This window comes from Oncorhynchus gorbuscha, linkage group LG09 (assembly GCF_021184085.1).
Source record: "Oncorhynchus gorbuscha isolate QuinsamMale2020 ecotype Even-year linkage group LG09, OgorEven_v1.0, whole genome shotgun sequence".
Classification (NCBI taxonomy): domain Eukaryota; kingdom Metazoa; phylum Chordata; class Actinopteri; order Salmoniformes; family Salmonidae; genus Oncorhynchus; species Oncorhynchus gorbuscha.
Window position 1 is genome coordinate 24,420,185 of NC_060181.1, and position 27,977 is coordinate 24,448,161.

The 27,977-nt window shown below is 42.7% G+C and overlaps 1 protein-coding gene across 1 annotated transcript; it reads left to right on the plus strand.

Moving 5' to 3' along the window:
* The first annotated feature begins 895 nt into the window (after positions 1-895).
* On the plus strand, positions 896-27,694 carry LOC124043300 (four and a half LIM domains protein 3-like). Its single transcript, XM_046361752.1, has 6 exons — positions 896-1,063; positions 22,641-22,820; positions 23,872-24,046; positions 25,792-25,961; positions 26,113-26,299; positions 26,880-27,694. The coding sequence occupies exons 2-6, from the start codon at positions 22,665-22,667 to the stop codon at positions 27,038-27,040; spliced, it is 849 nt and encodes a 282-aa protein (XP_046217708.1). The 5' UTR covers positions 896-1,063; positions 22,641-22,664; the 3' UTR covers positions 27,041-27,694.
* Positions 27,695-27,977: the final 283 nt, after the last annotated feature.

Here is a 27,977-nt window from a genome sequence, read left to right on the forward strand (position 1 = left end):
TCAGCCTCTTATCAACCAATGTTAGTGACAGTGTTTGGGAAGCTACTCTGAAAATATAGTATACCAAGGCTAGCAATTTATTTTCAGTGAAAATGGTTAAGCTAAAAAAAAATGCATATGTCAATCTGAAATGTCATAGACTATAAATACAAGAACAGATCATTTTGGGGTCATATGTTAACATTTGACCCCAAAGTCATATTTAGCCTATTAAACACAAGTGAGAGAATTATGCAGGTCTGATGCCGAAAAAGAAAGGAAATGATTGCCTATTTCACCCATATTTTATTTTTGCAAAAAAAGTAGTAGAGTGTATTTCCAGTAGTTATCTACACCACTACGTGGCAAAAAAGTAATTAACTAGAGAAAACACTACCCAGATTTGAATTTAGTTAAACTACCACCAAGCTAATGCAAAATGTAGTTAAATTACAAGTTGAACTACTTGTAGTTCACTACTTCTTTACACTGGTTAGTGAGATTACACGACCTGGTCCCAGTCCTGCTTGTGCTCTTGTCAACTCCATTGGTAATTGTCAAGCCAAACACGGCATGACACTAATGGGCGACAAGGAGTTAGCCTGATAGTACAGACTAGCACTAACATAACACAGGGATGAAGAACAAACAGATAGATACAGGTTGATGAGTCAGTCGTCTGTGATCCAGAAGGTACAGTAGGAAGCAGTCTACGGACTTCTGTTCACGTTTGACTTTTACATTCAAGTCAAAAACACAGCTTTAACAATGACAACATAGAGATTTTGTCTAAACAAGCACAGACTTCCAAAGTAAATGAATAGCTCAGTAAAAAAAATGTTTTTGTCTGTGCCACTTGAAATGACCTGTGCGGCTGTGCCTCGGCAGTAAAGCGAGAAGCGACATTTCTGGAGGGCGTGATTTTACGCGCTTGCCTGATGCTGTTGCGCAAAGGAGGTAGTAAGTAGGCTGCACGATGCGTTTCACATTCGTTGAAGTTGAGAAGGGTTCAGCACTGCGTCGGATCTTGACTTGTCAATATTTGGAGTCGATTTTGCTGCCAGAGAAAAGCTGCAAGCTACAGGTTGGTGACCTAAACAAATAAACTACATTTGACAAAGTTCCCTGACCCGAAAGGAGCTGTAAATTGGTGGTATGATATTTTACAATCATTTGTATGAGTTTTATAACAAATAATAACAAAATTATGAGAGCCTATGAGAGCCGATAAGATCAATTCATGATTGAAAACGAGATTAAGTGAATAGTCTTGTTTATCCTTACTTTTACTTGTCTACATTTTAGTCAATGAAGCACCTTGATAATACAGTTGGTGATGCGAATCGAGTCACCTGACGAATCGTCCGTTATTAGACCCTTCAGTTCTAGCCTACTGACTATTTTATTTGATAAAATATGTGTTATATGTTAACTATTGTCATAAATTGAGAAAGGTATTTATGCTTATTTTTTATCAAGGGAACATAAATTCGCGTAATGTTTTAGGTCAAGATATCTGGACACTCGACGTCCACAAGACAGATCGCAGCTCGAGAGATCTTTCTCACAACTCACCTGTGTCTCAGACAGTACAGTACAGCTGCGAAACTCTGTGATACGTCTATCATACACACACGATTCGACATGAAGCAGATGCACAAACACAATGCTTGTTAGAAGGAACATTCATTGTTGGTTTTTTTTGGTTGTTGACACAAACCACGGGCAGAGAATGGAATTTGTCTTTCTCTCTCATGCTCTCTCATGCTCTCTCTCGGTTATTTATCCTCTTTATCTCTCTTTACACTTTATACATCCTGTTGCTCAGATTCTTAGCATCTTCCCTTCTCTCCCAAGGAACTGGACTGACAGGACATATGGTAGGATGTAGCCTAATTATATATGGTAGGATGTAGGAAACTAACTGAGGGATGTGGGGGTTGGGGTTAGTTGCCTTGGACAGAGGCACACAAGTTTATAATTGATACCTATAAGACCACAACACAACAAGACCTGCAGACCATTTTGAACAGGTATGATTTAAAGAGAGAACAGGGAGTCTTTTGAAGAGATGGGACCTTCTGCTACATTAACCCCCAGTTCAATCTCTGTTTGAATTACATGGATTCTGACACATTAATGTTGAACAATAACACACGTAACATATTATTTGCTCACACATTCAAACTAAGAGCTTGATTAACAGTGTCCTGATATGGTGGGGGGAGACATTGTGTAACTGGAAGAAGACCGTTTAATATACACTGTTGTTTTCAACTGTTTGACCTTTTACCTGTGATTTCCTGGCGTTATCGGGCATCGCAATAAAAAACTGTAAGGACAAATTCTGTGTAGGACACCTATGCAGCAATCTCAATTAGCCAACATCCTTAAGAGTAATGTCATGTCTTATACTTAAGATTGCAAGTATTATTTTCCCAGACACTCACCATCGTTGGCACCAAATGGAATAGTTTCTGCATGTATTCAGTAAACTCTATATCCATGTCATCATGTGAGTTCGACCCACTTTGGGTGTAATTAACATAGCTCTTTGATTACTTCAACAATTGGCTTTTTATGAGGAGTCTTTCCCTGTGAGTAACCAGCAGAAATGTGGTGGTAACCAGAGAGAACTGCTTCATTATTTTTAGAAAATGAGGAATTTGCCGTTTTTAGAACAGAGGGACGATGGAAGAAAAATGCATTTGCTGTTTTTTTCAATCCCAACATTGAACCCACCACATGATTCTGCCACATTCTGACCACAGTCTCATTCCTCTGACATTCCTCTGTACAATCATTGGAGCAGAGCCAAACGGTTTCCAGGACTTCTGGAGATGGACAAGTCTTTCCCAGGCTGGGAATACATCGTCAATAGCAACTTATTCCCCATATAGTGCACTACTTTTGGAATAGTGCCATTTGGGACAAAACCTGGTACGGGCTCAGGCCATAATTAGGGACATTGACCCATAGGTTATAAATTATTCATTATCATTATCACACTGTTGTTTCTGTTTCTGGCTGGTTCTAGAGTGTCACTTTTCCCACCATGAACAGCAGCAATGGAAGATTTAAAAGGAGTTGGGTTATGCCCTCCTGTCTCTACCCCCTTCTCTCTCTCTCTCTCTCTCTCTCTCTCTCTCTCTCTCTCTCTCTCTCTGTTATGCAGGTGAATGAGGACCCAAAAGCGACTTGGCGAAAACAGAGTTTTTAATCCAGTAAAGATACTTAACAAAACAAAAGGCATAATACTACTCGTAAAGACGAGAACAGACTGGAGACATGATCAAGAACTGCAGGTTGCCTCGGGAAGGCACTTGAACCTAGCAGACTCAGACACCTGCTCACCACGCAGCATCTGAGGGAAACACGACACGACAGGGCAAAACATAGACACAGCACGGTGAATTCTAGACAAGGATCCGACAGGGCAGGAACGGAAAACAAGGAGAGAAATAGGGACTCTAATCAGGGAAAAGGATCGGGAACAGGTGTGGGAAGACTAAATGATTGATTAGGGGAATAGGAACAGCTGGGAGCAGGAACGGAACGATAGAGAGAAGAGAGAGCGAGAGAGTGAGAGAGGGAGGGGGAGAGAGAGGGATAGAAAGAGGGAAAGAACCTAATAAGACCATCAGAGGGAAACGAATAGAAGGGGAAGCACAGGGACAAGACATGATAATCAATGACAAAACATGACACTCTCTCTCTCTCTCTCTCTCTCTCTCTCTCGCTCTCTCTCTCTCTCTCTCTCTCTCTCTCTCTCTCTCTCTCTCTCTCTCTCTCTCTCTCTCTCTCTCTCTCTCTCTCTCTCGCTTGCTCTCTCTCTCTTTATCTTTCTCTCTGTCTCTCTCTCTTTCTCTCTCGTGCGCTCTCTCTCTCTCTCCCTCTCTCTCTTTCTCTTTCTCTTTCTCTTTCACTCTCTCTCTCTCTCTCTCTCTCTCTCTCTCTCTCTCTCTCTCTCTCTCTCTCTCTCTCTCTCTCTCGCTCTCTCTCTCTCTCTCTCTCTCTGCTCTCTCTCTCTCTCTCTCTTTTCTCGCTGTCTCTCTCCCTCTCGCTTGCTCTCGCTCCCTCTCTCTCTCTTCTCTCTCTCTCTCTCTCTCTCTCTCTCTCTCTCTCTCTCTCTCTCTCTCTCTCTCTCTCTCTCTCTCTCTCTTTCTCTTTCTCTTTCTCTTTCTCTTTCTCTTTCTCTTTCTCTTTCTCTTTCTCTTTCTAATGAATTTGGTCCCATTCATTCATTGTGTCCAGAAACATGTGCATTCCACTCCATCTCCACTCCACCATTCCTCAAACTCCCTCTCCCAACAAAATTATGTTTGGGGTCTAGAACCATTTATCTCAACAGTCCTAAAGTGCTTACACATGTAGATGTTGCTCAAAAACAAAGAGAAATAAATCTTACAGCATCCATGAAACAAAGGCAACAGGCTGTAGGGTCGCCAGGGGCTCTGGGAAAATAAACACAGTTGATACTATTAACACCCGGGGCCTGGGGTTGGATGGATGCTCGCTCTACTGGCTACCAGCATCTGATGCTGGGAAAATATATTTACATGCATATTTGTTTTGGATAATGACTGACTGCTGATTGTGCACATCAAGCAAACTTTATTTATTTATTCTTTGGCCGAATTCCCACTGCAAAATAATCCAAATGAAACATAGCCTGTTGCCAAAAGCAACTGTGCTTTAGAAGAGGATGCTAGTGACGTTTCCTGCCTTCTTATCTCCATGACGACCTTTTACTAGATATATAAGATTATATCTATTCCCCTTTTCAATTGATTTTCATCCGTTTATCTTCTCATTTAAAGCACATATTTGTTGTTATCTTTACTAGACTGACTTCTACACCATGTCATACTCTGGCCTTTCCTTTTCTTTGTTCATGAAGACAGCATAGGTCTACCACACAGAGCGAAGAAGGCCTTGGCACAGTGACGTCTTTTTATTTGCTGTCAGATTTGGCCTTTTGTTTTAGTACACACCAGAGGTGGTGCGGGAGGGACGTAGTTCTAAGGCTTTCAGCTGCATCTTGCGTTGTTCCCTACAGGGTATAAACAGCCAGCTGGGGGCCCAAAGCTAAACACAGCCAAGCACGTACCCTCTCATTCATTTAGCTTTTATTGTTCCTCAAAGGGCAGGTAAAAGATTACAGGCTCAGTTTTTTAGGTGTTAATGTCAGCAAGGGATTTTTAAATTACTACCCTACGAGCAGGTGGAGTCCGTGTTTGTCATTCAATTCAGATAAGAATGAAGATTAGGTAAAGTCTTCACTTGTCTTGAGTTGATAGTATCATCATCGCCCAGTCTGTGTTTCCCAGTGCAATTGTGTCTCTTTTCAACACATTGATTCAAGTGATCTCCCAAGGACATTGGCAAAGGGATGTTGGACTTGGTCGATGTTCAAGTATCCAAAACGAGATGTTTTGCAACCTGTGTCTCAAAACATCCCGTTTGGAATGCATATCAACTTGATGAGAGCAACCACTGTTCATTTTGGTTTGTGTGTGCGTGCAGGCAGCTAACAGTGCTTTCTGATCCGGCAGGAAGTCAGTCACTTCACATTGGGTCTCTTTGTACTGGGATAAAAGAGAGAGGGAGCAGTCATCTGACCGATGACAGAATTTATGGCCCCAACCATGAAAATTTTACTATTGCTACAGGAGCTTTTAATGTGTTTATAGCAACTTTAATAGCCCATCAATATCATTCTCTGTGAGAGCTGTGTTGTGTGACCCACAAATGTCTAACAAAATGTGAACTGTTCTGGGCATGTTTAAACATAGGCTAATTTATTTATCTGTTATTTTACCAGTTAAGTTGACTGAGAACACATTCTCATTTGCAGCAACAACCTGGGGGATAGTTACAAGGGAGATGAATGAGCCAATTGTAAACTGGGGATTATTAGGTGACCATGATGGTTTTTTGAGGGCCAGATTGGGTATTTAGCCAGGACACTGGGGTTAACACCCCTACTCCTACAATAAGTGCCATGGGATCTTTAATGACCTCAGAGAGTCAAGTCACCCATTTAATGTCCCATCCAAAAGACAGCACCCTACCCAGGGAAGCATCCACAATCACTGCCCTGGGGTATTGGGAATTCTTTTGGCCCTCCAGCACCAGAGCATCTGAAGGAACTGACCAGGACCAACCCGGCTTAGCTGGTATGCTGGTATGCTGGCTAATCTGGTTTCATGATAAATACATATACAAGTAAAGTGGGGTAACTATTAAATTACAGCTGACAGTGTGATCACGCTCTCTGTAGCCCATGTGAGTAAGACCTTTAAACAGGCTAACATTCACTTGACCCAGTCATTCACTGACCCAGTCTGTAATACCTATATGTTTCAAGAAGAACAACGTAGTCCCTGTGCCCAGGAAAGCCAAGGTAAATTATTATTGCCTCTTAACATTCACTTCTGTAGCCATGAAGTGCTTTGAAAGGATGGTCATGGCTCACATCAACACCATCATCCCAGACACCCTGTATCCACTCCAATTCGCATACCGCCCCAACAGATCCACGTATTACGCTATCTCTATTGTACTCCACACTGCCCTCTCCCACCTGGACAAGAGGAACACCTGAGTGAGAATGCTGTTCATTGAATACAGCTCAGCGTTCAACACCATAATGCCTTCCAAGCTCATCACTAAACTAAGGACCCTGAGGTTGAACACCTCCCTCTGCAACTGGATCCTGGACTTCCTGACGGGCCGCCCCAGGTGGTTAGAGTAGGCAACCACTCATCTGCCACAATGACCCTCAACACAGGGGCCCCTCAGGGGTACGTGCTTAGTCCCCTCCTGTACTCCCTGTTCACCCACGACTGCGTGGCCCCGCACAACTCCAACGCCATCATTAAGTTTGCTGACGACATGACGGAGGTAGGCCTGATCATCGTCGACAACGATATAGTTAGAGAGTGAGAGACCTGGTAGTGTGGTGCCAGGACAACTACCTCTCCCTCAACATCAGTAAGACAAAGGAGCTCATCATGGACTATGGGAAACGGAGGGCTGAGCACGCCCCCATTCACATTAACAGGGCTGTAGTGGGGCGGGTCGAGAGCTTCAAGTACCTTTGTGTCCACATCACTAAGGATCTATCATGGTCCACACACCAACACAGTCGTAAAGAGGGCACAACAACACTTCTTCCCTCTCAAAAGGCTTTAAAGATTTGGCATGGGCCCTCAGATCCTCAAAAAGTTCAACAGCTGCACCATTGAGAGCATCTTGACTGGCTGCATCACAGCTTGTTATGGCTACTGCTTGGCATCCGTACGCAAGGCGCTACAGAGGGTAATGCATATGACCCAGTACATCACTGGGTCCGAGCTCCCTGCCATCCATGTGGTGTCAGAGGAAGGCCCTATGATAAAATTTGATTTGATTTGATGATTTGAATGGTCAAAGACTCCCGCCACCCAAGTCATAGACTCTTCTCTCTGCTACCACATGGCAAGCAGTAGCAATTCACGAAGTCTGGAACCAACAGGACCCTGAACAGCTTCTAACACCAAGCCATAAGACTTCTAAATAATTAAACAAATAGCTATGCAGACTATCTACATTGACCTGTTTTCCACAAACTTTTTTGGACTCATCACATACAGCACAGTCAAAAGTTTGGATACTTACTCATTCCAGGGTTTTTCTTTATTTTTACTATTGTTCTACACCATCTCAATTGGGTTGAGGTCGGGTGATTGTGGAGGCCAGTTCATCTGATGCAGCACTCCATCACTCTCCTTGGTCAAATATCCCTTACACAGCCTGGAGGTGTGTTTTGGGTCATTGTCCTAATGATAGTCCCACTAAGTGCAAACCAGATGGGATGGCATATTGCAGTGTCACCAGCAAAGCACTCCCACCTCCTCCTCCATGCTTCACGGTGGGAAACACACATGCAGAGATCATCCGTTCACCTACTCTGCATCTCACAAAGACATGGCAGTTGGAACCAAAAATCTTAAATTTGGACTCATCAGACCAAAGGACAGATTTCCACCGGTCTAATTAATGTCCATTGCTCGCAGTGGTGGAAAAAGTACCCAATTGTCATATTTGAGTAAAAGTAAAGATACCTTCAAATAAAATGACTCAAGTAGAAGTGAAAGTCACCCAGTAAATTACTACTTGAGTAAAAGTTGAAAAGTATTTGGTTTTAAATATACATAAGCATCAAAAGTAAATGTAATCGCTAAAATATACTTAAGTATCAAAAGGAAAAGGAAAAGTATAAAACATTTAGAATTCCTTATATTATGCAACCCAGACAGCATGATTTTCTTGTTTTTTTATTTATTTACAGATAGCCAGGGGCACACTTCATCAGTCAGACATAATTTACAAACGAAGCATTTGTATATAGTGAGTCTGCCAGATCAGAGGCAGTGGGGATAACCAGGGATATTCTCTTGATAAGTGCGTGAATTAGACAATTTTTGTGTCCTGCTAAGCATTCACAATGTAACGAGTACTTTTGGGTGTCAGGGAAAATTTAAGGAGTAAAAAGTACATTATTTTCTTTAGGAATGTAGTGGAGTAAAAGTTGTCAAAAATATAAATAGTAAAGTACAGATAACCACAAGAACTACTTAAGTAGTACTTTAAAGTATTTTTATTTAAGTACTGTACACCACTGATTGCTCGTATTTCTTGGCCCAAGCAAGTCTTCTTCTTATTGGTGTCCTTTAGTAGTGTTTTTGTTGTTGTTGCAGCAATTCGACCATGAAGACCTGATTCACATAGTTCATGTAGAGATGTGTCTGTTTCTTTAACTCTGTGAAGCATTTATTTGGGCTGCAATTTCTGGTAACACTAATGAACTTATCCTCTTCAGCAGAGGTAAGTCTGGGTCTTCCTTTCCTGTGGCGGTCCTCATGATAGCCCCTGATGGTTTTTGCGTCTGCACTTGAAGAAACGTTCAAAGTCAAATTTTCCGCATTGACTGACCTTCATGTCTTAAAGTAATGATGGACTGTCGTCTTTGCTTATTTGAGATGTTCTTTACATAATATGGACTTGGTCTTTTACCAAATAGGGCTATCTTCTGTATACCACCCCTACCTTGTCATGATTGGCTCAAGCGCATTAAGAAGGAAAGAAATTCCACAATTGAACTTTTAACAAGGCATACCTGTTAATTGAAATGCATTCCAGGTGACTACCTCGTGAAGCTGGTTGAGAGAATGCCAAGATAATAATGAAAACCCATTGAATTAGTTGGTGTGTCCACGCTTTTGACTGGTACTGTATGAATTTAGGGTTGGATCAGAACGGCCAGAACGGAGAATTAAGTAAAACCACAAGTCCAAATTCCTATCTCTATCGATGGCTAATTTAGGAAAGCGCCGATTCTTGGTAGCTAGCGAGCCACCAGAGGACAACAACACAACAAGATGCAATTTTTTATTTTCAAGAATGACATTTGACTTGTGATGTGATTGGTCTGAACTCATTCTGCACATACTGAGACAAAGGGGCGCTGTTTTGTTAAAGCGGATCCTTTCTCCGGTGTGAATGGCAGGAAATGTATGAAACACAGAAGGATTATTTATCGAAAGATACATTTTAAAATATATTTTTTTCTTGGCAATTTTTTGGGGAAGCCTGGCCTCCCCTTGGCATCCATGAATACATGCCACTGGTGTAGAGGGAGAGATCAGAACGCAACTGAGTGAGCGAGACACGGAGGTGAAAGGGAGTTTAATAATAAGTCATGTTTGATGCATGGCTTGGTTTCTTTAATGTTTTACCCCACAAATACACATGTACAAATGGAACACTAAAGTCAAAGTAAATGAATGTTGTCTTCAAGACGAAAGTTTTACCCAATAGTTTTACAGTATTTGAAAAAATATATACAGTGGGGCAAAAAAGTATTTAGTCAGCCACCAATTGTGCAAGTTCTCCCACTTAAAAAGACGAGAGAAGCCTGTAATTTTCATCATAGGTACACAGATGACAGACAAAATGAGAAAAAAAATCCTGAAAATCACATTGTAGGATTTTTAATGAATTTATTTGCAAATTATGGTGGAAAATAAGTATTTGGTCAATAACAAAAGTTTCTCAATACTTTGTTATATACCCTTTGTTGGCAATGACAGAGTTCAAATGTTTTCTGTAAGTCTTCACAAGGTTTTCACACACTGTTGCTGGTATTTTGGCCCATTCCTCCATGCAGATCTCCTCTAGAGCAGTGATGTTTTGGGGCTGCTGCTGGGCAACACGGACTTTCAACTCCCTCCTAAGATTTTCTATGGGGTTGAGATCTGGAGACTGGCTAGGCCACTCCAGGACCTTGAAATGCTTCTTATGAAGCTACTCCTTCGTTGCCCGGGCGGTGTGCTTGGGATCATTGTCATGCTGAAAGACCCAGCCACGTTTCATCTTCAATGCCCTAACTGATGGTAGGCTTTGTTACTTTGGTCCCAGCTCTCTGCAGGTCATTCACTAGGTCCCCCCGTGTGGTTCTGGGATTTTTGCTCATCGTTCTTGTGATCATTTTGACCCCACGGAGTGAGATCTTGCGTGGAGCCCCAGATCGAGGGATATTATCAGTGGTCTTGTATGTCTTCCATTTCCTAATAATTGCTCCCACAGTTGATTTCTTCACACCAAGCTGCTTTCCTATTGCAGATTCAGTCTTCTCAGTTTGGTGCAGGTCTACGATTTTGTTTCTGGTGTCCTTTGACAGCTCTTTGGTCTTGGCCATAGTGGAGTTTGGAGTGTGACTGTTTGAGGTTGTGGACAGGAGTCTTTTATACTGATAACAAGTTCAAACAGGTGCCATTATCTTGCTTGTTTGTAGGTGACCAAATACCTATTTTCCACCATAATTTGCAAATAAATTCATAAAAAATCCTACAATGTGATTTCTGGATTTTTTTTCTCATTTTGTCTGTCATAGTTGAAGTGTACCTATGATTAATATTACAGGCCTCTCTCATCTTTTTAAGTGGGAGAACTTGCACAATTGGTGGCTGACTAAATACTTTTTTGCCCCACTGTATCTGGTTAAAGATCAAATTTTGATGTCCGTTCGAGTGCTCAAGTACTCGATACTCATGCCCATCCCTATAAAATAATATTGTTCCTTGAATTTTGTTGAGTTTAGAGTGACGAAAAATATCTAGCTAACAGCTAACTGCTCTCTCAAGTCTCATCATTGAGACCAGCAACAGTACGGATGCAGCGTGGAAAGCGCAGGGAGCGTGGGACAGACAGAGACGAGCAGCTAATGCATACTAACAAAGAAAGTTATTGTTATTTTTTCTTCTTCGGGCAGAGCCTTAAATTTGGCAAAAGCATTCTGGCCTGTGTAGGGCTGGGCCTGAACGTTGCGTGTATGGGTCGGACTCAGGCAGTAAATTCATGCTTGTACAGGGCTCTAGTTTGAATGTCAGTGGAAAGCGCAATACATCACCCAGCACATGTCAACAAGCACAACCAGCTGATGAGTCTTTTTTTGAATCCTAGGAAGAAACTGGTAATGTTAGCATAGGCTACCTCCACACTACTGTAGGATTGTTCCATTTCATACAAAGACTCCTTTCTCTTTTCTCTTGCTCCTAGGTGTCCTGGGGTTTCATCATGGAACATTCTGGGTTGTAAAGCATAGGGTACACTAGACTCCTCTGCTGGGAAAATAAACACACCGTGAGCATCCCAAATGGAACCTTAATCCCTTTACAGTACACTACTTTTGACCAGAGCCCCATTGGTCCTGCAGTAGAACTCACATGGCTCATGCGGTTACAACTGGCTCCGCACTCTGAAAAAAATGTCAGGTTAGAAAGAAAACAATTTCAGGGAACCTTGAAGGGACAGAGAGCGGCCTGGTCTGGTGTTGGGCCATGTGGGAGACAAAGAGGGAGAGTATGTTTTGCTGTCTGGCTCACAGTACAAAGCCTTTAGAGTTGATGACTCCGATTAATCTTTCACCGACGTGGACAATATATCACTGAAGAATATCCACATGTCCGCTGTGGCTGGAGGTGCAAAATGCAGAGTTATAACAGAAGTGTGCTAGGAGAGAAAAACACGTGTCCCACTGATGGATTTCTGTTTGACTTAACCACTCACTGGGAGCAGGACGCAGAGACACAGATACATTTATATATACTGAACAAAAATATAAACGCAACATGCAACAATTTCCAAGATTTTACTGAGTTACAGTTCATATAAGGAAACCAGTACATTTAAATAAACTCATTAGGTCACAATCTATGCATTTCAACTGACTGTGCAGGGGTGCAGCCATGGATGGGCATGGGAGGGCATAGGCCCACCCACTTGGCAGACAGGCCCACTAACTAATCGGGATGTAAACAAATTTGTGCACAAAATATGAGAGAAATAAGCTTTTTGTGGATACATAACATTTCTGGGATCTTTTATTTCAGCTCATGAAACATGGGACCAACACTTTACATGTTGCGTTTATATTTCTGTTCAGTGAAGGGTAGGTCCAATGCATCTGTGGCTCTGAAAACAATGATGCTATCCAGCTACTCTGTGTTACAATATGTGTACGTGTGTGTACGTGTGTGTACGTGTGTGTACGTGTGTGTACGTGCATTTGTACGTGCCCATCCTGCTGTTCATTCTTTTACTCCTTGCTCTATTTTTGAGGCCTTCCCTCTAAATCGTTTCTATACCCGGGTCACGTTCATGTGTAACACAACCATCAGGCGTAAGGATGAGGAACCACAGAGTGAGTGTATCCATGCCGACGTGGCTCATTCAGGGTCAGTCATCTCCTCTACAGCTGGAAAGGACATGCTGTTTGGGAATAGCTCTTTGTTGTTCAGTAGCTCTTACTATAACAGAACGGTCTGGACATTGCATAAATGAGCTGAAATTGAGTTTAAACCAAGATATAAATATTGTCCGTGGGTGGGTAGACACAATAGATCAAATTGATCCAACAGAAAGGGAATGGTTTGTATTTTGATTATGGTCAGACATATACATTTTTATGGTTAACATTTGTATCACTTTCAAAAGATAGAAAGGAATGTCATAATGCTTATACTTGTCGACACAACAGGTGGAGTACAAATAACGTATTTGCAGATGTCGTGCTGTGTGGGGACTATGCCCGGAAGGAAGGCCATTGTTGTATCAGTGCAGTGGTTTTAGGGATGGATGAACTAGAATAGCTAGAAGCCTAACCTCTTGAGAGACATTAGCAGGGGAAGTCAAGCTGATTTCCACCGCTCTCACAATAAACGGACATGAAACAGATATGGAGTTTGATGGACTTGTCTGTTTTGTGTTCCGTCCAAGTGTCTTTGACCTTGTAAAGCCTCAAACCTCTTTAGGCTGATGCAGCCTAGCTGATGGGGGAGGAGGATATAGCTGAATGTTCCCATTACAAATGCTCTGCTGCTATGACATTTTGTGGAGGTTAGCCAAGTTTTCAGTTGCTTGATTATAAACAAAAGAGACAAATAGGGTGGATAAAACAGAAGTTGTTCTTTCGCCAGGTCTTCTGTCTTGTGTGCTTGCCATCATGTATAAATGATGGCAATAATGGTAAATAAAGTGTGAGGCTTGCCATTTGAATGGCACGTACACTCCACTGCTGAGCAGACTCCTTACTTGACCAGACGCAAATAACTTATGGGTTCTAGTACATTTAACTCAATACCTGTAAAAAAACAACCGCAACTGTGGAATGGAATTCCTTTCATGAGCAATGGTTGATTCCCCCCTGTTTAATATCAAGCCAGCCCTGTGTGTGCAAAATGCATTTCCAAGAAATGAGGTCTGCTTCATTAGGAACTCCATGTCTGCGTGCCAAATGGAACCCAATTCCCTATAAAGTGCACTACATTTGGCCAGAGCCCTTTGGGTCCTGGTCAAAAGTAGTGCATTATACAGGTATTGGGAATAGGGTGCCATTTGGGATTCAGTTCGGTTCTTGGGTTCAATCACCACTAGGACATGGAGCCTGTGAGGCTGTGACTTCAGCTCTGTCTGCTGAGTGGGAGCTGCTAAACCCTTCACCCCAGAGCTTTCCCTTCCATTCACTCCCCCTTTAAAACCTACCGCCTGAATCTCCGCTGCACATCATTGAACTCACAATCCTTCTCCGCGCTCCTTGCTTTTTGACGTTCTGAAAGCATTTCAAGGGTGTTCTTTCCCTTGAAAAGAGGGAAAATATAATAAACAAAATGTCTTCCAAGAGAAACATTTATGTGTCTGCCTTTAGAGTCTCTGTCAATGCCATGTTCCTGACATTGTTTTCTTGAGCCCGTGTTACCTGAACTCTTGAGACTTTTCTCCACTCATGTAATTCCAACCTTTATCCCCCCCACTTTTGCTACTCTACAAAATGTATGCTTCCCAAATGGCACCCTATTCCCTATATAGTGCACTACTTTTGATCAGGGCCCATATGGTTCTGGTCAAAGTAGTGTACTATGTAGGAAATAGGATGCCATTTGAGACACAGCCCATATGTACCCTTTTGGACCCTATTTGCCCTTCCCGTTCCATAGGAAAGCTACTGGGGTACATGTATCTGACCTCGTGTCACATACTCTAGCAGCTCCCTACAGACTTAAGAAGCAGCCGGAGGGTGTTATGATTGTCTCAGTATAGTAGAGCTGTCAGGCTTATTTCCATCCCGTCCTCCCTATTCACCACACGAGATGTCAATCACCTGATTAGAACATGTAATCAGGAATGTTTCCCAGGGTGAATCAGGGGCCTTGGCAGCCTGGGTGCTAGATCTGTTTTATGTTCTCTTGCCAACTTCTTATGGAATTGTAATGCAAAACCTTGTTTGGCTTGACAATAAAAATGGAGTGTTCAAAATCACAGATCTGGGACCAGGCTAGGACCTTGGAGGTCCATGGTGTCTAAACAGCAATAAGTTAAGCTGATCTGTTAGTATGCCGCTGACAGAATGTGCAAGGGCAGTGTGTGCAATATGTATTATGTATTTGGTTGTACGAGACGTGTACAACATGTATGACATGGGTAACGTGCAATGTATGTTCTACAGTGAATTCGGAAAGTATTCAGGCCTCTTGACTTTTTCCACATTTTGTTACAGCCTTATTCTAAAATGGATTAAATGTTTTTTCCCCCCTCATAAATCTGCACACAATAAACCATAATGACAAAGCAAAAACAGTATTTTAGAAAACGTTGCACATTTGTAAAAAACAAACAACTGAAAAATTACATAAGTATTCAGACCATTTACTCAGTACTTAGTTGAAGCACCTTTGGCAGTGATTACAGCCTCAAGTCTTCTTGAGTATGACACCACAAGCTTGGCACACCTGAATTTGGGGAGTTTCTCCCATTCTTCTCTGCAGATTCTCTCAAGCTCTGTCAATGTAGATGGGGAGCGTCGCTGCACAGCTATTTTCAGGTCTCTTCAGAGATGTTAGATCGGGTTCAAGTCCGGGCTCTGGCTGGGCCACTCAAAGTCATTCCGAGACTTGTCCCGAAGCCACTCCTGCATTGTCTTGGCTGTGTGCTTAGGGTCATTGTCCTGTTGGAAGGTGAACCTTCACCCCAGGCTGAGGTCCTGAGCGCTCTGGAGCAGGTTTTCATCAAGGATCTCTCTGTACTTTGCTCCGTTCATCTTTCCCTCAATCCTGAATAATCTCCTAGTCCCTGCCACTGAAAAACATCCCCAAAGCTTGATGTTGCCAGCCCCATGCTTCACCGTAGGGAATGTGCCAGGTTTCCTCCAGATGTGATGTTTGGCATTCAGGCCAAAGTGTTCAATCTTGTATCATCAGACTAGAGAATCTTGTTTCTCATGGTCTGAGAGTCCTTTAGGTGCCTTTTGGCAAACTCCAAGTGGATTGTCATGTGCCTATTAGTGAGGAGTGGCTTCTGTCTGGCCACTCTACCATAAAGGCCTGATTTGTGGAGTGCTGCAGAGGTGGTTGTCCTTCTGGAAGTTTCTCCCATCTCCACAGAGAAACACTGGAGCTCTGTCAGAGTGACCATTGGGTTCTTGTTCACCTCCCTGACCAAGGCCCTTCTCCCCCAAATGCTCAGTTTGGCCAGGCGGCCAGCTCTAAGAAGAGTTTTGGTGGTTCCAAACTTCTTCCATTTAAGAATGATGGAGGCCACTGTGATCTTGGGGACCTTAAATGCTGCAGACAGTTTTTGGTACCCTTCCCCAGATCTGTACCTCAACATAATCCTGTCTCGGAGCTCTACGGACAATTCCTTCGACCTCATTGCTTGATTTTTGCTCTGACATGCACTGTCAACTGTGGGACCTTATATGGACAGGTGTGTGCCTTTCCGAATGATGTCCAATCAATTGAATTTACCACAGGTGGACTCCAATCAAGTTGTAGAAACATCTCAATGATGATCAATGGAAACAGGATGCACCTGAACTCAATTTCGAGTCTCATAGCAAAGGGTCTGAATACTTATGCAAATAAGGTATTTCTGTTTTTTAATTTTTAATACATTTGCAAATATTTATAAACAACTGTTTCCATTATGGGCTTGATGAGGAACAATTTGTAATTAATACATTTTAGAATAAGGCTGTAATGTAACAACATTTGGAAAAAGTCAAGGGGTCTGAATACTTTCCGAATGCCCTGTATGTTGTGTGTGTTTTGTACAGTGTCAATTTTGTATACAGCAGCAGACAATTTCCCCCTCTGGGGCATCAAAAGTAATCCTATCCTACCGTTGACTGGTTGCCTTGGATACTTACTTGTAGGTACATACATTTTTTTTTGCATGGGAATCTCTCTCTTTCCTCTCTCTCACTCCTCTCTCACTCTCTCTCTCTCTCTCTCTCTCTCTTTCTTTCTCTCGCTCTCTGAATTTCAATTTAAGGGTGTTATTGGCATGGAAAACCTATGTTAACATTGCCAAAGCAAGTGAACTAGATAATAAACAAAAGTGAAATAAACAATAAAAATGAACAGTAAACATTACACTCACAAAAGTTCCAAAAGAAAAAAGAAATTACAAATGTCATATTACGTGCAAATAGATAAAGTATAAAAGGGAAAATAAATAAACATAAATATGGGTTGTTTTTACAATTGCGTTTGTTCCTCACTGGTTGCCCTTTTCTTCTGGCAACAGGTCACTAATCTTGCTGCTGTGATTGAATACTGTGGTATTTCGCCCCAGGAGACAGGGGAGTTCATCAGAATTGGGTTTGTTTTGAATTCTTTGTGGATTTTCTTTTTGGTGTAATCTGAGGGAAATGTGAATCTCTAATATGGTCATACATTTGGCAGTATGTTAGGAAGTGCAGCTCAGTTTCCACCTCATTTTGTAGGCAGTGTGCACTGTTTTCTCTGTTTTCTCAAGAGCCAGGCCGCCCTACTGTGGCCTTTCTTAATAGCAAGGCTATGCTCACTGACTCTGTACATAGTCAAAGCTTTCCTTAAGTTTGGTTCAGTCACAGTGGTCATGTATTCTGCCACTGTGACTGTTTAGGGCCAAATAGCATTCTAGTTTGCTCTGTTTTTTTGTAAATTCTTTCCAATGTGTCAAGTAATTATCTTTTTGTTTTCTCATGATTTGTTCTAATTGTCTAATTGTGTTGCTGTCCTGGGGCTCTGCGGGGTCTGTTTGTGTTTGTGAACAGAGTCCCAGGACCAGCTTGCTTAGGGGACTCTTCTCCAGGTTCATCTCTCTGTAGGTAATGTCTCCCTTGCTTTGTTATGGAAGGTTTGGGAATCGCTTTCTTTAAGGTGGTTGTAGAATTTACCTGCTCTTTTCTGGATATTGATAATTAGCAGGTATCGGCCTAGTTCTGCTCTGCATGCATTATTTGGTGTTCTACGTTATACACAGAGGATATTTTTTTTCAGAATTCTGCATGCAAAGTCTCAATTTGGTGTTTGTCCCATTTTGTGAATTTTTGGTTGGTGAGCGGAGCCCAGACCTCACAACCATAAAAGGCAATGCGTTCTATAACTGATTCAAGTATGTTTAGCCAGATCCTAATTGGTATGTCAAATATTATGTTCCTTTTAAAGGCATAGAAGGCCCTTCTTGCCTTATCTCTCAGCTCATTCACAGGTTTGTGGAAGTTACCTGTGGCGCTGATGTTTAGGCCGAGTTATGTACAGTTTGTTGTGTACTGTAGGGCAACGGTGCCCTAGATGGAATTTGTATTGGTGTTCTTGAGAACTGGACCTTTGGAACACCATTATTTTTGTCTTACGGAGATTTACTGTCAGGTCTGACAGAATCTGTGCAGAAGATCTAGATGCTGCTGTATGCCCTCTGTGGTTGGGGACAGAAGCACCAGATTATTAGGAAACATGACGTGGATGCTACACTACAGGACTGTTTTGCTAGCACAGACTGGAATATGTTCTATTATTTATCCAACGACATTGAGGAATACATCACCTCAGTCATCGGCTTTATCAATAAGTGCATTGATGACGTCGCCCCCACGGTGACTGTACGTACATATCCCAACCAGAAGCCATGGATTACAGGCAAAATACGCATTGAGCTAAAGGCTAGAGCTGCCGCTTTCAAGGAGCGGGAGACTAATCTGGATGCTTATAAGAAATCCCACTGTGCCCTCAGACGAACCATCAAACAAGCAAAGCGTCAATACAGGATTAAGATTGAATCCTACTACACTGACTCTGACACTCACCAGATGTGGCAGGGCTTGAAAACTATTATGGACTACAAAGGGAAACCCAGACGCGAGCTGCCCAGTGACGCGAGCCTACCAGACAAGCTAAATGCCTTTTATGCTCGCTTCGAGGCAAGTAACACTGAAGCATGCACGAGAGCACCAGCTGTTCTGGATGACTGTGTGATAATGCTCTCGGTAGCCGATGTAAACAAAACCTTGAAACAGGTCAACATTCACAAAGCCGCTGGGCCAGACGGATTACCAGAATGTGTACTCAGAGCATGCGCGGACCAACTGTCAAGTGTCTTCACTGACATTTTCAACCTCTCCCTGACCGAGTCTGTAATACCTACATGTTTCAAGCTGACCACCATAGTCACTGTGCCCAAGGAAGCCAATGTAACCTGCCTAAATTATTACCGCTCCATGGCACTCATGACAGTAGCCTGAAGTGCTTTGAAAGGCTGGTCATGGCTCACATCAACAGCATCCTCCTAGAAACCCTAGACCCACTCCAATTCACATATCACCCCAACAGATTCACAGATGACACAATCTCAATCGCACTCCACACTGCCCTTTCTCACCTGGACAAAAGGAACACCTATGTGAGAATACTGTTCATTGACTACAGCTCAGCATTCAACACCATAGTGCCCACGAAGCTCATCACTAAGCTAAGGACTCTGGGACTAAACACCTCCCTCTGCAACTAGATCCTGGACTTCCTGATGCGCCACCCCCAGGTGGTAAGAGTAGGCAACAACATGTCTGCCATGCTGATCCTTAACTCTGGGGCCCCTCAGGGGTGTGTACTTAGTTCCCTCCTGTATTCCCTGTTCACCCACGACTGCATGGCCAAACACGACTCCAACACCATCGTTAAGTTTGCTGACGACACAACAGTGTGATCACTGACAACGATGACAAGATAGCCTATAGGGAGGAGGTCAGAGAACTGGCAGTGTGGTGGCAGGACAACAACCTCTCCCTGAATGTGAGCAAGACCAAGGAGCTGATTGTAGACTACAGGAAAAGGAGGGCCGAACAGGCCCCCATTAACATCGATGGGGCTGTAGTGGAGTGGGTCGAGAGTTTCAAGTTCCTTGGTGTCCACATCACCAACGAACTATCATGGTCTGAACATAACAAGACAGTCGTGACGAGGGCACGACAAAACCTTTTCTCCCTCAGGAGACTGAAAAGATTTGGCATGGGTCCCCAGATCCTCAAAAAGTTCTACAGCTGCACCATCGAGAGCATCCTGACCGGTTGCATCACCGCTAGGTCTGGCAACTGCTCGGCATCTGACCGTAAGGTGCTACAGAGGGTAGTGCGAAAGGCCCAGTACATCACTGGGGCCAAGCTTCCTGCCATCCAGGACCTATATAATAGGCGGTGTCAGAGGAAAGCCCATAAAATTGTCAGAGACTCCAGTCACCCAAGTTATAGACTGTTTTCTATGCTACTGCATGGCAGGCTGTACCGGAGCGCCAAGTCTAGGATCAAAAGGCTCCTCAACAGCTTCTACCCCCAAGCCATAAGACTACTGGAAAATTCATAAAATTGCCACCGGACAATTTACATTGACTCCCCCCCCAGCTCCCCTCCCTCCCCTCCCTTCCCTTGTGTACACTGCTGCTACTCGCTGTTTCTTTGTTACCTATGCATAGTCACTTCGCCCCCACCTACAGGTACAGATTACCTCAACTAGCATGTACCCCCGCACACTGACTCGTTACTGGTTCCTCTTGTATATAGCCTCGTTATTGTTATTGTTATTGTGTTACTTTTTATTTTAGTCTACTTGGTAAATATTTTCTTCTTCTTGAACTGCACTGTTGTTAAGGGCTTGTAAGTAAGCATAAAGTCTACACTTGTTGTATTCGGAGCCTTTTACAAATAAAGTTTGATTTGATTTAAAACAGTAGACATTTGACTTCAGATTCTAGTAGGGTGAGGCAGGGTGCTGCAGACTGTTTTCGTGCCCTCACCAATTCATTGATGTATATGTTAAAGAGGGTGGGGCTTAAGCTGCATCCCTGTCTCACCCCACGGCCCTGTAGAAAGAAATTAGTGTTTTTTGCCAATTTTAACCGCACACTGGTCGTATGTTTACATGGATTTTATAATGTTGTATGTTTTTCCCCCAATACCACTTTCCATCAAATTGTAAAGCAGGCTCTCATACCAAATTGAGTCAAAAGCTTTTTTGAAATCAACAAAGCGTGAGAAGACTTTGCCTTTGTTTTGGTTTGTTTATTTGTCAATTAGGGTGTGCAGGGTGAATGCGTGGTCTGTCGTATGGTAATTTGGTAAAATGCCAATTTGATATTTGCTCAATACATTGTTTTCACTGAGGAAATGTATGAGTCTGCTATTAATGATAATGCCAAGGATTTTCCCAAGGTTGCTGTGACGCATATCCCATGGTAGTTATTGGGGTCAAATTTGTCTCCAGTTTTGTGGATTGGGGTGATCAGTCCTTGGTTACAAATATCGGAGAAGATGCCAGAGCCGAGGATGATGTTAAAGAGTTTAAGTATAGCCAATTAAAATGTATGGTCTGTATATTTTATTATTTCATTGATGATACCATCAACACCACAGGCCTTTTGGGGTTTGTATTTTGTCCTGTAGTTCATTCAATGTAATTGGAGAATCCAGTGGGTTCTGGTAGTGTTTAATAGTTGATTCTAAGATTTGTATTTGATCATGTATATGTTTTTGCTGTTTGTTCTTTGTTATAGGGCCAAAAATATTTGAGAAGTGGTTTACCCATACATCTTTGTTTTGGACAGCTAACTCTTCGTGTTGTCCTTTGTTTAGTGTTTTCCAATTTTCCCAGACGTGGTTAAAGTCTATGGATTTTTCAATTACATTGAGCTGATTTCTGACGTGCTGTTCCTTCTTTTTCCATTGTGTATTTCTATATTGTTTTAGTGATCCACCATAGTGAAGGCGTAGGCTCAGGTTTTCTGGGTCTTTGTGTTTTTGGTTGGATAGGGTTCTCAATTTCTTTCTTAGGATTTTCTTTCTTAGGTTTTGATTTGATAGGGAAGCTGAGAGCTGAAATATATTGTTTAGGTTTTTTACTTCCAAGTTTACACCTTCACTATTGCAGTGGAACATTTTGACCAGGAAGTTGTCTAAAAGGGTTACAATTTGTTGTTGTCTAATTGTTTTTTGGTAGGTTTCCACACTACTTTCCTTCCATCTATAGCATTTTTTAATATTATTCAGGTCCTTTGGCTTTGATGCCTCATGATAGAATATTGCTCTGTTCAAGTAGACTGTGATTTTGCTGTGATCTGATAGGGGTGTAGGTGGGCTGACTGTGAATGCTCTGAGAGACTCTGGGTTGAGGTCAGTGATAAAGTTGTCTACAGTACTACTGCCAAGAGATGAGCTGTAAGTGTAACTACCATAGGAGTCCCCTCGAAGCCTACCATTGACTATGTACATACCCAGTGTGTGAAAGAGCTGCAGGAGTTGTGGCCGGTTTTTGTTGGTTATGTTGTCGTAGTTGTGCCTAGGGGGAATATGTGGGAGGGAAGGCTGTCACCTCCAGGTATGTGTTTGTCCCCCTGTGTGCTGAGGATGTCAGGTTCTTGTCCAGTTCTGGAATGTAGGTCACCACAGACTAGTACATGTCCCTGGGCATGGAAATGATTACTTTCCCCCTACAGAATGGAGAAGTTGTATGGGGATGGGGATTCTAGTGGGGGTAGCACACAGGAGTACATTTTTCTCAGTTTCTATCCAAATGTAAAATATTCCTGTTTTGATGAATTTAATAGAGTGAATTTGGCCTGCTCTATATGAAATTAGCATGATTCTTGTAGGATGACAATGTCTGTATTAATGATTTCTCTCTCTCCTCACGCTCTCACGCCCCTCACTGCCCCTCCCCCTCATCCCTCACACGTTCACAGCGCTCTCCTCCTTCGCCTCTTCCTTTGCTCAGCTAACATTCACTCACTGTGAATGTGATGTTTCCTTTCAGGAGGTGAATCAGGGATAAGACAACATGAGTGACCGTTTTGACTGTGGCGAGTGCAAGGAGTCCCTGTACGGACGCAAATACATCCAAGTGGAGGATGTTCCCCACTGCATCCCTTGCTATGACCGCATGTATGCCAACACATGTCAGGAGTGCAAGGAGCTCATCGCACACAATGCACGGGTAAGCATAAACTGTATGATCTGTCTTTGTGTCTGTGGGTGTAAATGTGTTTAGCATATGTTGTGTGTATGAATGTGTTTACATGTGGCAAGTGGATGCTTTCTGTCTACAGTTGTTTGAATGTGTGCTCACTTATGAGGTTTTACTTCTGTGTACGTACACAAGTGTGTGCGTGTGTGTATGTGTGCATTTGTCCTTGTCCATCTGTTCGATTATAATGGCTTCTAGAGAGCTGGAGTTCTTGGAAAACACAACTTTCCTGTTCTTTTCGCTAATACCAAGACATCTGAAAATCCCCTTTGAGCTGCTCCAGGCCGACATTAAGGCCTTTTGGTTAGAGTCAAATGAAAACACAGGGCTGAAGGGAACACCCTTAGACGCCACAGGGCACGGGTGACCCCTGAGTTATGGACTCTCTCAGAGGGACTGGCAGTAAATACATCTCCTGTTAGCTTTGGCCCTCCTCCTCCTCCACACAATACTTACAGCACTCCTCCCTCTCTGTCCAATTCCCTTTTACTAACACTGTGAAAACCCACCAACGTGTCAAATAAAATGGATTATTATTGTTTTCACCCCGAACATAAAGCGAGACATTAATCATGCGATGTGTGTTAACAGTGTTTGCTTGCACTACAGTTGATCTGGAATATAAGAGGTGGATTATAAAAAAATCTCTTTGTGGACACTGTTTCAATATTTACTCAAATGGTTTATATTGAAGTTAGAGTTATTCACTAAAACCTCCTTGTTAACAGATCTAATCTAGCTCATTGTCATATAAACATAACTGATGAATGTGAACAAGAGAAGGCTGGTGGATGGAGATATAGAAGGACGGGCTCATCGGCTGGAATGGAAGGAACGGAAAGGTGTCAAACACATCAAACACATGGTTTCCATTTCCACTCCAGCTGTTACAATGAGCCCGTCATTCGATATCTCGGCCCACCGGCTACCATTAACATGAATGGTCTTTCAATCCAAATATTTCGGACTCTGACCTGCCTTGCCTGGGTCCATCCCTCTCACTCCTCCTCTCCCTCTCCAGGAGCTGTTCTATGAGGACAGACATTACCATGAACACTGTTTCCGTTGCTTCCGCTGCGATCGCTCCCTGGCAGACGAGCCCTTCACCAGCCAGGAGGAGGCGCTGCTGTGCAACGACTGCTACTGCAATGAGTTCTCCTCCAAGTGTGTGGCCTGCGACAAGACCGTTATGCCAGGTACACAAACCTGATACTGTTTACCATGATTAGTAGGAGGTACTAATCAAAACTCTCAAAAACGTGCAGGGATACATGACAACACCAGTGGAGGTGGCTGAGGGGAGCAAATGGAATGGCATCAAATCATGTGTTTGAAATATTTGACAACATTCCAGTACCATTACCACGAGCCCGTCCTCCTGTGCACAACACCCTTTGACATTATTGAGCTGAGTCGAGCTGAGCTGTGCCGCGCTAGGCTGGTTACAACATCCATCATAGTTGCTGTGGCATAAAAGTGCATTAAAAAGGCCTAACTGGTGATGCTTTGGCCTGTGGTTACTCAAGTCCTGTTCTCACACCTACAGACGTAGGATCATAATTTGATCACACTGTTGCAAGATAACTTTTCCGCAATGCAGGATATTAAAACTTGTAGTGTATGTGAGGTTTAAAAAGGCTTCTAAAGTTTGTAATTTAGTTTCCTGCTGTAGCAAACTGGCTCAAATGAAGATCCTATATCTGTATCAATGCCAGGTGTGTAATACCTGGGAAACCTCTCTCATGGTTATTACAGAGTAAGCAGCACTGCTTCAGTCAGTGTCACTAAAGGGTAAACGTAAGGGTTCTCACAACCCAAATGGCACCATATTCCCTATGTAGTGCACTACCTTCAGGGCCCTGGTCAAAAGTAGTGCACTACGTAGGGAATAGTTTGCCATTTGGGACATTTCCATAGAAAGGCGAATGCATTTTTGTTGTTGAGCAGCTAGGGTGTGACACAGCTTAGATGTGACATTGCAATTGTCTGCTCACTCGACTGAAAGTGCCTCACTGTTGAATTCTGTCCCCAGGGTCTTTGTGACTGCATGGCAGCATTACGCTATCAGCGGGGGTGGGCGTCAAGATGACTGCAAATTACATAGGGTTTAATCTGGACAGGGTGGGGTGTTATTTCTCCACAGTTTCTGCAGAACTGAGCAGTCGTTTTGTTAGGTTTCTGTAGTGGAACGCAGTGAAACACTACACTGTGCCCTCGCCCTTTTAAAAAATTCAGGCGGTTACACGTTCCACTGGCCGACCTCCCCACGTGCGCATTTCAGGTCCCAAAACTCGTAAAACAAGAGCAATGATTAAGAGGTCTGATGTTCATTTTCATAGGCATGGCTCGCTGTTTTATTTTGGCTACTTTTATTACCTACATGGAGGAAGTGTGTATTTGTGGAAGACCAAACTGCACATGCTTAAAGTCAGAGGTTCCAATAACAGTCACCCATAAACCATAATTCTGAAATACCTCCTTTCATAAAGCCAATCGCCCCTGACTTTATGTAACACCACACAAGTGTTCTTGATGGTAAAATACTGTAATATTATTTATACTTTACGAGATGACTGGGAGGTATATTGAGTCTGTGTACAAACCGGTTCAGTTATTACTGAATCATCCTGTTTTGGCAATAGCAGTAGTGTGAGCACTTGGAGATTATGCAATGCTGAGGTTGGACAATCTAACCCAGAACTAAAGTGGCTGACATGGCACACAAACTTGGGATGACTACTCAGATGATGACTCTTGCAGACAGACTGAATTATACAAAACCTGTCTGTGTATCTTTCTCTTTGTCTCTATTGCTCTCTCTCTCTCTCTCTCTCTCTCTCTCTCTCTCTCTCTCTCTCTCTCTCTCTCTCTCTCTCTCTCTCTCTCTTTCTTTCTCTCTCTCATCCCTATCTATCCCCCCTCTCCCTCCTCCCTCTGTCAGGCTCAAAGAAGTTGGAGTATGAGGGCTCTGCATGGCACGAGAACTGCTTTGTGTGCCATGGCTGTGAGAAGCCCATCGGTGCCCAGTCCTTCATCCCAGACAAAGACCACTACTACTGTGTACCGTGCTACGAGGGCAGGTTCGCCCCGCGATGCAGCCACTGCAAAAAGGTGAAACCAGGGTCCCCTCAAATCAACTGCTAACCTTCATTATCCTCTCCCTGTCACTGTTAGTGACATGCTCACAGTAGTAGATAGGTTCCTTGTGAAAAAGACTTGCTAGATCAAGTGGGTGAGGTTGATGGGTATGTATCCTCCGTAGGCACTGGCAACAGGGGGTGTGAGCTACAAGGATGAGACGTGGCACAAAGAGTGTTTCGTGTGCACAGGATGCAAGATCCCACTGGCCGGCCAGCCCTTCACCTCCCAGGGAGACACGCCCTACTGTGTCAAATGCTTCAGCAGCATCTACGCACAGAAGTGTGCCTCCTGTAACTCACCCATCACAGGTTAGTACATTCTCCATTCGACAAGATAATATGGATTGATTTGAGACACTGTTTTGTCCTTTAATGGAACCTTATATAGCCCATAGAGCTCTGTTCAAAAGGAGTGCACTATAGAGGTAATAGAATGCCATTTGGGATGCACTCAATGTCTTCACCATTATGTCACTTTGTACCAACCCAGGCAAATGCCAGAGCACAGACGTACTGTAAATATACTAGTAAGGCTTGCAGCTATGTTTAGAATGCCAATGTTCCAATTAAACACAGGGACTTCTGAGACTAGGCAGATCCTCAGCAGGGCTATTATTGTAGCCAACCATAGAATAACCCACATAACTTAATGTTCAGAGTGTAATTTCTTTGTGTTATGTAATGTCTCTCTTACTGCCCAGCTGTCAATCCAGGTGAGATTCAAAGGTCTCTTTGCAGATGTAGAATATGTCCCAAATGGCACCCTATTCACTTTATAGTGAACTACTTTTGACAAGGGCCCATAGGGCTATATAGGAAATAAGATGCCATTTGAAATGCAACCGTATACTATTATAGATGCTAACGAGTGTGTTTTATTTCCCTCCAGGGTTTGGTGAGGGGAAGTATATTTCTTTCCAGGATCGTCAATGGCACCAGCCCTGCTTCAAGTGCTCCCGCTGCTCCGTCTCTCTGGTTGGGGCTGGCTTCTTCCCCGACCGTGACCAGATCCTGTGTGGAGACTGCAACAACGACCAAGAAGACCAATGAGAATCACTGTCTTCGTCCTTCAACTGCACCTGACCAATCACAAATGTACAGTAATAGCTAACAAGTTTGTAACACAGTGGTGCCCACTTCCAGGTTAACATCTACAGTACAGTACAGAGAGCATCTAAACCTCAACATATTAATGCAAACACTACATTTTATACTACATCACCTTAAATATATTTATATTTTTAAAATTAAATCAGCATTGCATGTATTCTGTTGTTAAACTGCCTTTACAACATAAATCACATTGAAATGTATGTTGAAATGTATGTTTTAAGTCAGCAAACAAGTATGATGTAACTAAAGCTTTTCCTCTTGTAATTTGTAATATATTTTTGCACACAAATACATTAAATATTTCTTTTTCTAAGGTATCGTACATATTAATGCACCTGACCTGGGCTCTGCTGAAATATGGTGTTAGTGATGCACATATAGTATGAACTAAGTGCCTTAACAGCTGTATTTTATTGCAGCAATATAAAAAATGATCCAAATGTTGTCAGAGCTCAGCTTGTCAATAATACATTTTTGTATTCTTTTATATAAACCAAGATTGCCTTTCTTGCCTTGTTTTTTAATGCTGTATTGTAACTATTGTGTAGTGTTACTACTCTAAAGAAATAAAGAGTAATTTATTTACTGTAATAATAACGCTCTGGAGAATACTGTATTTGTAAAGATTAATATATTCTATTTCTCAAAATGGGCCAAAACAAACCCTTCATAAGTCTTTGCCTTTCCTTCAGACTTCTGCGTACATTACACATGACTTTCCTTACTCAACCCTGGGTGTGAACAGATTTGATCATTGATCATTACATTGATTGTGCCAGGGTGTTGGTGCCTAGTGGCCACTCCCTGGAATCCAGTGAGGGTTCAGGCAGACCAACACAAAAAACATTGTAGCAGAGGTACAAACTGTCCCCAA